This window comes from Lolium rigidum, chromosome 4 (genome assembly GCF_022539505.1).
Source record: "Lolium rigidum isolate FL_2022 chromosome 4, APGP_CSIRO_Lrig_0.1, whole genome shotgun sequence".
Taxonomy (NCBI): Eukaryota; Viridiplantae; Streptophyta; class Magnoliopsida; order Poales; family Poaceae; genus Lolium; species Lolium rigidum.
The window spans coordinates 177,745,469-177,755,265 of record NC_061511.1 but is presented as its reverse complement, the minus strand read 5'-3'; the positions used below and the strand labels follow the sequence as shown (position 1 = coordinate 177,755,265).

The 9,797-nt window shown below is 50.1% G+C and overlaps 1 protein-coding gene across 1 annotated transcript; it reads left to right on the top strand.

Moving 5' to 3' along the window:
• Positions 1-7,060: 7,060 nt before the first annotated feature.
• LOC124649052 (expansin-B2-like) lies at positions 7,061-8,182 on the top strand. The gene is made up of 3 exons (XM_047188734.1): positions 7,061-7,244; positions 7,332-7,441; positions 7,658-8,182. Exons 1-3 carry the CDS (start codon positions 7,061-7,063, stop codon positions 8,180-8,182), a joined length of 819 nt encoding a protein of 272 aa, XP_047044690.1.
• Positions 8,183-9,797: the final 1,615 nt, after the last annotated feature.

Sequence of the window (9,797 nt, the reverse complement as noted above, 5' to 3'; positions counted from 1 at the left end):
GCACAGCCGGAACTGTGGCGTTCAGGATCCGGGTAGCTGACTTGGTAGCGCGGACTATTGGGGTTCCGAGGAAGGTGTGGTACGCGCCCACGCTCTTTTTCTCGAAGGGGTTGGATTTACTTGCGGATCCGGCTTTGGGATCCGGCGAGTTATCATCCTCGTCCATCGCCTCGGAACTGTCCTCCTCCTTGTCTTTGTTCTTGCCCTTGCCTCCTTTGCCACGAGGGCGGTGCTTCCGGGCTCGCTTGTATCCTGCTTCCGGGTCGTTTTTCAGATCATTGACCCACTTGCAGTTGCGGTTGGTGTGAGTGGACTTCCCCGTAACCGGATCCGAGTGGGCCGGGCGGGGCATGTCTCCGTACTCCTCGTAGGTTTGCGGGGCGCGGGATCCGCCGGCCTGTGACCTCGGTGCTGTGTCTGCTGACCCCTGCCGGCTCCGCCTCCACGGCCGCGTCCTCTTCCGCCTCCTGAACCTCCGCGTTGGAACGCCATGGCGACCATCTCGGATCCGCCACTCTTCTGGTCATCAGGGTTCTTGCGTTTATGGCTGCTGCTGTTGCCGTTATCACGGTTCTTCTTTTGTTGATGTAGGGGGATTGCTGTAGCTGCGAGATCACCGCCAGCGTCATCATCGGCGGCAGTATGATCACTGGCAATGGAGATCATTTCATCCAAAGTCAGTTTATTTGCGTTAGCCAAACAAGTGAGCTTATGCCTCAGCAATCCTCCTCTCTGCAGTCCACCAATGAAGTCGTACATGGCAGTGGTGTGGTCGACATTTTCGCACTCGTTCCTGCATGCCAACCATCGTGTGAGGAAGTTTCTTGAGGATTCTCCCTTCTTCTCGGATACAAGCTTGTAAGTCGCTTGCCGTGGCAGGTCTTTTGTAGGTGCCTCCGAAGTGTTTCTCGAAAGCGGTCTTCAGGTCAAACCAGCAAAAGATGGAGTTCTTCTCGAGGTCGCTGAGCCAGATCCGGGCTGGACCTACAAGGTACAACTGGAGCATGCGGTAGGCGATATTAGGGGTTCCTCCGGCAAAGGTTACTGCATTATAGTAATCCTCAATCCAGGTATCCGGCCTTTCGGTGCCATCATAATGCTTCAGGTTTCCGGGTAGCTTGAGGTTCATCCTTGGCTTTGGTTCCTCTCGAATCATCCTGCCAAAGCACTTCGGACCGATGTAGTCGGTTCTGTATTCGTTGAGGCTTTCCCGCGCGTCGCGCGAGCCGTGGCGAGGGGACTGTGAACGAGAGCGAGACCTCCGGCCGCCGCCTCCGCCTCCACCTCCGCCGCCACCGCTAGGTGGTGGTGAGGGAGACCTGCGAGGGGGTCGATCCGACTTCTTGCTTCCGCCTTCAGATTCTCCCCGGCCTTCCTGGTGCTGGCTCCGGCTCCTGCGGCTGCCTTCGCCGTGGAGCTGGCTGCCCTGGTTGTTCCGGCTCCGGCGAGGTTCCGGATCGCGCTCCTCATCCCGACTCCTCCTAGGCTCACGATCGTTGTTCTGGTTCCGGCGAGGTTCCGGTGTGCGCTCCCTGTTTCTGTTTCTTGAAGGCAGCACGTTGTCGCGGATAACAATTCCACCGTGCCCCTGGGGCCTGGTTTTTCCGGCTGGACTACGGCGGTGAGAGGGACGCGGGTAACCATTGGGCGGAGGAGAGGGGTTGCGGTACTTGTCCCGTCCAGAGTACATTGCATCCTTTCCCTTTCTTGGATCTGACGGTGGCGTCTTTGATGGTACGGGGATCGGATTTGGGTGTTCCCTGGCTTTCCTTCCGCGTTCGAAGATCCGGTTCGCGATTCGTCATCTTGATGGCGATTGTCGTGGGCGTCCTTCGCGCGCAGTGGAGACGCAATGCTCTGGGTTAGACTCCAACTTGCGCGAAGTGTCTGCCTTGCTCTGCTGCTTCACTGCTGAAGCGACGAGCGTGCGAACGTAGTCGATGTCGATCTCCTCGTTCTTTTTCTTCAAGATTTCTGCAGCCTTCGTCATATTGTCTTTTGGGGTTGCGAACGGCTCCTGCTCCGTTGGAGTTGCGAAGGTGATCCTGCGGGGAGCTATCAACTCACGCCGGGTCCTTTCGACCTCATGATGAGCTTCAACGATCTTGTCCTCCCAATGCTTTCGGAGTTCCTTGACCTTTGCCAGTCCTTCGTCCACCTCCTGCTCGCGCTGGATGAAGCCTTCCACAAAAACTGCGGCGTGCTTCCTTTCCTCCAGCATGGCGGCTGCGGTGTCCTTAAACTTTTTGGATGTGGCCAGCAGCTCCAGTCTCTTAGCTTCTAATGCTTCTACGTCTTCGGGAGTGATGGGTTTGTTAAGAATATCCGAGCGATAAACCGCATCCATGCCTGCTTGTGCAACCATCTCTTCAGGCGACAGGAGGTCCTCCGAGGAAGAATCCCTGCGGGGTCGCTCCCGCGACATTGGAGATCCCTGATGGGATGGCCGGGGGTCGGATTGGGTGCCTGCCTCTTCTGATCCATGTTCTCCCAGCGCCGCTACAGTCGCGAGTACCTGCTTTGGCTGGGCGGAGTCAACTTCAGGCTGATCACCGTATCCATATTCCTTCACCTTGCGATCGAACTCTTCAGTGTCCATGGATTGGGTATCTCCGGAAATTGGGCTTAGGTTGCCCAAAATTGACTCTTCAACCGGAGTTCCGCTTTCTCCGACAGCCTCTTGCTGATCCGGAGCAGCGTTGTTTTCCGGGGCCTCGACCTGCTCGGGACCAGCTCCGACTTCTTGAGGGGCGGTTCCGGCGGTATGGGCCAAGAAGTGCACGAAGTGACACTTTTTCTTCTCTAACACCTGGGAGACCCAGGCGGATCTGCATTGGTCTTCCACCTTTATTTCCTGCTCAGGGGCGGGTTGGGTGGGTTTTGATTTTTTCAGATCTAAGGCGGAATCTTCGCTAAGAAGTTCCTGCGTCTCAGATCGGATCTTCGCGACTGCGTCCTGCTCGGCGGCGGTCGCGTCAGCGCTACTTACCAGTGGGTTTCCGTCGGAATCGACGGTTTCCCCGATGAAGATGTGTATGCCGCCAACTGGGACGATGGAGAGCTTGACGGGGTCGGTTTTATCCGGAATCCAGCAGTCATCCGGAGGGACGATCGGCAGATTTCCGGCGTAAAGGACACGCCCCACAGCGATGGTGTCGTCGTAGCTTCTCATGGCGGAACCCTCCCCGGCCTCCAGACGCCGCAGGCCCCACGGTGGGCGCCAATTGTCGTTGCCTAATCGACGGTACCTCGGAGGAGGGATCCTCACGAGGGGGAGAAGAAGTAGGGGCCATAGGGCGGAGTGCACACGGGACGGTGGTACGCGAGTTACCCAGCTTCGGAACACCTGCACGATGACAGGGCCTACTCGCTGCTTGTCTGGAATTATCTGGGCGCTTTCGCGTTGTTACAATGAGTTGTGGTTGTGCCTCTAGGGCTCCCAGGATCCGGCTTATAGAGGCGCACGGATCTAGGGTTTACATGGAGTGTCCTAGCCGGAATACAAGTTGCCTAACTACAGTACAATGTCTTGGCGTGTACGTCAAGGATCCGCCTTCCTCCAAGTACGTGCTGGATCCGGATACTTCATGGGCCGTCACAGATCCGGCCTCCTTCGTAGGTCGGTAGAGATCCGGCTTCCGGCCTGTTCCTGGGCTGGACTTCATCCTTCAAGATCTACAGCAACTGGGCCGCCCGATGGGCCACATGCCTCACCACCGACTATGGCCCACCCGGGCTTGCCGGATCTAGGCCATGCCGTTGATATACCCATAAAGTATACCCACAACAGGTACTATTGAAAAGTACAAGCCACGACTTGTGTCTAGGGGTTCTACCCAAAAATATGGTGAAGACTTCTTTGATGCATACTCACCTGTAGCTCGACTGGCCCCTATTCGAGTATCTTTCCTTGTCTAACGCACATGGTATTCTCGTTTATAAAATGGACATTAAGATAACTTTCCTAAATGGAGAGCTCGATGAGGAAATTTATATAGACCAACATAATGGATTCATAGTAGATGGTCAAAAAAGAAAGGTGTGTAAGTTGTTGAAGTCTTGTATGGTCTTGAGGAAGCACCTAAGTAGTGGAACGAGAAGTTCGCTTTGTTGTAAACGAAGCTGACAAGTACTGTATACTATTGCCATGGTGGGGGCGAGCGTGTTATCCTTTGTCTCTATGTTGATGAAATATTGATATCTGGAACCAGCCTATCTTTTATTAAGGAGGTCCAAGAGTTTCTATCTCATTGTTTTGAGATGAAGGTCTTAGGAGTAGCTGATGTAATCTTAAACATAAAGCTTCTCAAGGACGACAATGGTGGGATTACATTGCTTTAGTACCATTATGTGGAAAACATATTGAGCCATTTTGGGTATAGAAACTTCAAGTCTTCTCCAACTCCTTATGATCCCGGTGTGCTAATTCCAAATAATAGAAGAATTCTTAGAGATCAATTGAGACATTCTCAGATAATTGGTTCACTTATTTAATTAGCCAACGCCACGAGGCCTGCCATCTCTTTTGCCGTAAGGAAACTCGGTCAATTTGTATTAAATCCTACAGATGTTCATTGGCATGCTCTTGAGAAAGTTTTGCGATATTTCAAAGGCACTACGAGCTATGGTAATCACTATACTTGGTATCCAAGGATACTTGACTGTTATAGTGACTCAAACTGGATTTAATTTCTGATTCTGATGAGACTAAGGTCACGAGTGGTTATTTAATTACACTTGGTGGTGGTGTTGTTTCCTGAAAGTTTTGCAAGCAGACCATCTTAAAGAGATCAACAATGCAAGGAGAACTCACAACAATAGACACTGCTACCACTATTAAAGCATAGTGGTTTCGTCAGCTCTTGATGGACATATGTGTGGTTGAGAAGCCAACAACCGCTATTATGAAGTCATCAAGGCATGTGAAGAGAACATTGAAATCTGTTTACAAAATGAGAAACTCCGAAGTTATTCCGTTGAACTATATTCAAATGTCTAGAAACTCGGTAGATCCCTTCACAAAGGGTCTATCACGCAATGTGATTGAGAATGCATTGAGTGATATGGGTTTAACACCCACACTATGAGTTACCCATAGTGGTAAACCACTCTATGTGATGGGAGATACCGTGAATAAGAGTTGTGAGACAAGCTGTTTGTCAGCTAGGAGGAGAGTATCCTACATTGAATTTACCTCTCCATGAAGATGCAATACTCTCAAATCTGCATGGTAGGTTGATATTTATCTTAATGTGCTCTACGTGGCTTAAATAAGCAAAGATGTTGTCCTGTAGAACGTCTTCTGATGAACACACCTATATGAGTTTGACTGTCAAACGTCGCAGTTCGTGAGAGTTGGATCTCTCTAATAAACTCATGAAGGGCCAAGGAGTGTGACAGATAAGCTTCACAACGCGGGGCAGCCCCGGCGTAGCCCATTATTGGTCTAGAATTTGTGTGAAGCTAGTGCGCAGAAAAGTTGTAATTCAAGGCATAATCCACCATTCAAGTTCCAAACTAGTGTAATATAAAAATTCTTGGTACAAGTTCAACTTAGAAGTCTCCACCATGCACCAATATATAAACAATGTTCTAGAATAATGATATTCAATGTGCCAATGAGACTTTGTGGGGATTACTGGAATTTGGCCTCGGGCCTTAGCACATAGCCCAATACAAATTCTGAAATTCTCTTTAGCCCATTTCATGTATGGCAAGAGGTGGGACTAAAGTTTTGCCCCACACTGCTAGTTGAGAGAAATGTGGTCGTTTATAGGGGTGGTTGTTGTAGTCCTTGTAAGTAAGTGAAAAGAGAGAGAGAGCGCGCCCTGGTGCACTCCTCCTCCACCACCCGCCTCGTCACGACACGGTGGGTTGAAGGAATCTAGCTAAGCCAAGCTTATCTTTTTGTTGTTCAGGAAATTAATTGTTAAATCAATTACTAGTCACTAGTGGATGCCATTATTGCAACCATTTTTTGCGAATTTTCTACATTGTGGTTGTGCCGACTAGGGCGTGGGTTGCACCCACAACCTTCCCGAACCCCACTATATAAACTTGGATGCAAACCCTAGCCTACACGACACATATGAGACTGCCTCCTTCCAGAACCTCGCGCCGCCGCCATCATCTTCCTCATCCCATCCTTCGTTGTGCACCAATCGACGGGATAGTACGTCTTGGAACCCCGGCTCTCATAGACCTTTACTTGTACGTGTGAGGGGCGCTCGGGTTTTTGTGGAGCGCTTATGCGCAACTACTCGCAACATGACATCATCGGACGATGAGTTCCCCAACGACGACTTCTTCATGGACGTCAATGTCCTCTTCGGCAACCTCAACATGTGAGCCGACACCGATGCTGATGATGCCGCCGTCAACGCCGCTGGTGCTCACGCTGCACCGTATGTGACTAATCTATCTCTCTATCATGCATATCTTGCTAGAGTTTCTAGTTCTACTGTTTAGAGTAGATTCGATAAATTTTTCTTGTTTACATGGTATATGTTCATCTACTCTGTTAGTCTACATGACTATTTTTATTAGTGACTCCATGATCATGCTATGTCAATTTTTAGTTCGGATTAAATCATATGGGAATTTGTTTATATTTTCAACATAAATAGCGTGGGCCGTGATCTTGAGGCACATAATGAAGGTCTGACTTTCTGGAATCAAGTTTTCTCAAAGAAAAAGGAAATCTACAGTAAGCATTTGTCTTGTGCACCCATATCATTAGCGGGCAATCGATGTCACTTGCAAGATGTGGTTTAATAGTCGTACGCACGTAAACCGGTGCCTCCATTCCTCCATGATTCCCTCCGTAGCCATGTTACTTCGTTGCTCTACACACGCCATACGAGCTTAGTCGTCGTCGTCGTCGGGTGCAACTGCAACTGGTGCCGACTCGTCGTTCTCACCTCATTTTGCCTCTTGGCCCTGCCTATAAATGCCCGGGCAATGTCTTCCCGTCCAGCCATCAAAACACAAACAGGAGTAGTACCACTCCAGCAAGTACCGATCCTAGAAGTCTAAGGAGGTTCGTAGACCTAGTGCCAATATGGCTGGTGTCACCACCAATGCCGTTGCCGTTGCCATTGTCGCACTCCTGTCCGTGCTCGTGACATCCGTCCGTTCTGCAGAGAACTACGACACCTCCCTCGCCAAATCCTACAACTCCGGCTGGCTCGCCGCCAAGGCCACCTGGTACGGCCCACCCACCGGCGCCGGGCCCGAAGACAACGGTAAGCTCATATGCGACGGCGGCACAATGTTTTGTTGCAGCACGCAGCGCAACCCTGTAGTAATAATGCCGCTCGATCTGTTTTCAGGTGGTGCTTGCGGCTTCAAGAACGCGAACAAGTACCCCTTCTCCTCCATGACGTCCTGCGGCAATGAACCTCTCTTCCAGGACGGAGCCGGATGCGGCAGCTGCTACCAGGTTAGGAGGACGTAGTGCATTAATTGCAGTACCATGTGTGGCGCCGACAATGTCAGTTAAATTGGTTGATGCAATCATTTTAATTACATTGGTCAAACGCAAACCTGACACAAGGGATCTCCATTTTACGATATCGATGACCGTTAATTGCATGTGACTGCAAGCAGTACACACACATCGAAACGTTGACATTTTCTTCTTTAATCTTTGTTCCAGATACGCTGCCTCAGAAACAACAACCCTGCCTGCTCCGGCGAGCCTAGGACGGTGGTCATCACCGACATGAACTACTACCCCGTCGCAAGGTACCATTTTGATCTGAGCGGCACGGCGTTCGGCGCCATGGCGTTCGGTGGCCAGAACGATCAGCTCCGCCACGCCGGCATCATCGACATGCAGTTCAGGAGGGTGCCCTGCAACTTCCCGGGAATGAAGGTGACCTTCTTCGTCCTGCCGGGGGCCAACCCCAACTACCTCCCGGTGGTGCCGGCGTACGCGAACGGGGACGGGGCCGTGGTGAAGATGGACGTCATGCGGAGCAGGAACGGACGCCCGACGGGGAGCTGGGAGTCGATGTACCGCTCCTGGGGCACCGTCTTTCGGTTGGACACCAGGGAGCCGCTGCAAGGCCCATTATCCCTGCGCATCACCAGTGACACCGGCAAGTCGCGCGTGGCCAACAATATCATCCCCTATGGCTGGGCGGGCGGCAGAAGCTACTGGTCCGACGTCCAGTTTTGACTTACCTGCTCTTCTCGGATCGAGTTAATCGTTCCGGTGGCATCTGATCGATCCCTATTTACGATGGATCGAAGGATTTTAAGTTATTGCGTACTGCCAGGCGTCGTCATTTGTGCGTCTTCCAGATGTGTGCTTATGTGTGTGTGTCTGTGTGTAAAATTAAGGAGCTTAGCTAGGCAAGTGGAGTAGCATCCATGTGCTATCCCGGCCACTATCGCAGTTCCATACCTGATCGAGTGTGATCAAATCAAGTTTTAAGTTGATCATCAAGTTTGTAGTTTATACACAGTACGGGTGTGTACGTCTATTGTTCATGTTCCTTTCTGAAAGAAATGTGCATTGGATTATCCAGTACACTCCCTGGTTCCTTAACTCTCCGCGCGCGTTTCCCTGTGGCCCATATAAAATGCAGATGATTCTTAATATTTTCCTTTGTCAGATCGAGATGTACGTATCATTTTAAAAAAATATGGATCGAGATGTATATCGTCGTCTCCCTTGCTTTGGCAAACAGATCTCTGTTCGCTGGATTCGCTAGGAATGGGTGATTAGGGCACATGCAGTTGGAAACCATTGCCTCAAGGAAATCACGAACCGAACAGCAGATCGAGGTGGAAACTAATTAATCTTGGATTCGACGTTGGAACTGTCGAAGCAATCATTGCATCAAAAAAAATTAGAGTGATCATTGATCCGGTGTGTGAGTGTTAACTCAATGTGTCCGGCCATGCAGTCACCAGCTTAATTTTATTCTGGTGTACAAAAAAGATATATATGTATTTTTCGAAAGGGGAATTCTATGCCATCCGCATCAACCGACGAACACAACAATATTAGTGCAAAGTTACCAAGCATTGTATATATTCTAAATCACAGATCACAAATAGTGAATATATACAAAGATCGACAGATACAATAGAAAATACATATAGGTCTTATGCATCATATACACATATAGATATCTATCTCTGAAAATGTCTCAAGATAGTTGCACGCGTAGGCCATGAGCTCTCACTCCCTCGCAATCCGATGATATGAGCACATGTGGTTCCAATATGTACCTTTTTGGATAACCTGCAAGAAATGAGCAACTATAATCTTGTTACGAACATTATCATTTTGACACTTTCATATAGCCTACAATAAAGCACAAACTCCCACATAGATTTGAGGCTTAGTTTTCTTGTCAACCACATTAAAGCAACTGTGAAACTCATCGTAACATGTTACCTTTAGTTAGAGCATGTCTAGCAGGCCCCTTATAATTCTGCCCCGTATCTCGCCGCTTTTTCGCCCCGTATCGAAAAGTTGCTAACGGAAGAGCCATTTCGTCTAGCAGACCCCGTATTTCGCCCCGTATTTTCAAAAATGAAAACCCCGGGAAGTTCAATTTCATTGATCATACTACGGATCATACATACGGATCAACGATTCTACATCCAGACCTCCGCGATCCTACTCGGGGAGGTCGACTAGGTACGAGTCCGCCTCCGCCTCCGCCTTCCGCAACTCCGCCTCCTTCGCGGCGGCGATGGCCGCCGCCACCTCTTCCTCCTCCGCCCTCTTCCTCTTGTCGTCGTCCTTGAGGAACTGTCGTAGCTCCTTCAACAAGTCG

What these genes read in the sequence shown, in the direction of transcription:
- LOC124649052 (XM_047188734.1), top strand. Translation starts at nt 7,061, where the DNA reads ATGGCTGGTGTCACCACCAATGCCGTTGCCGTTGCCATTGTCGCACTC. An exon ending in CGCCGGGCCCGAAGACAACG is followed by an intron (nt 7,245 to 7,331) that starts GTAAGCTCATAT and finishes ATCTGTTTTCAG; the next exon opens with GTGGTGCTTGCGGCTTCAAG. An exon ending in GATGCGGCAGCTGCTACCAG is followed by an intron (nt 7,442 to 7,657) that starts GTTAGGAGGACG and finishes TCTTTGTTCCAG; the next exon opens with ATACGCTGCCTCAGAAACAA.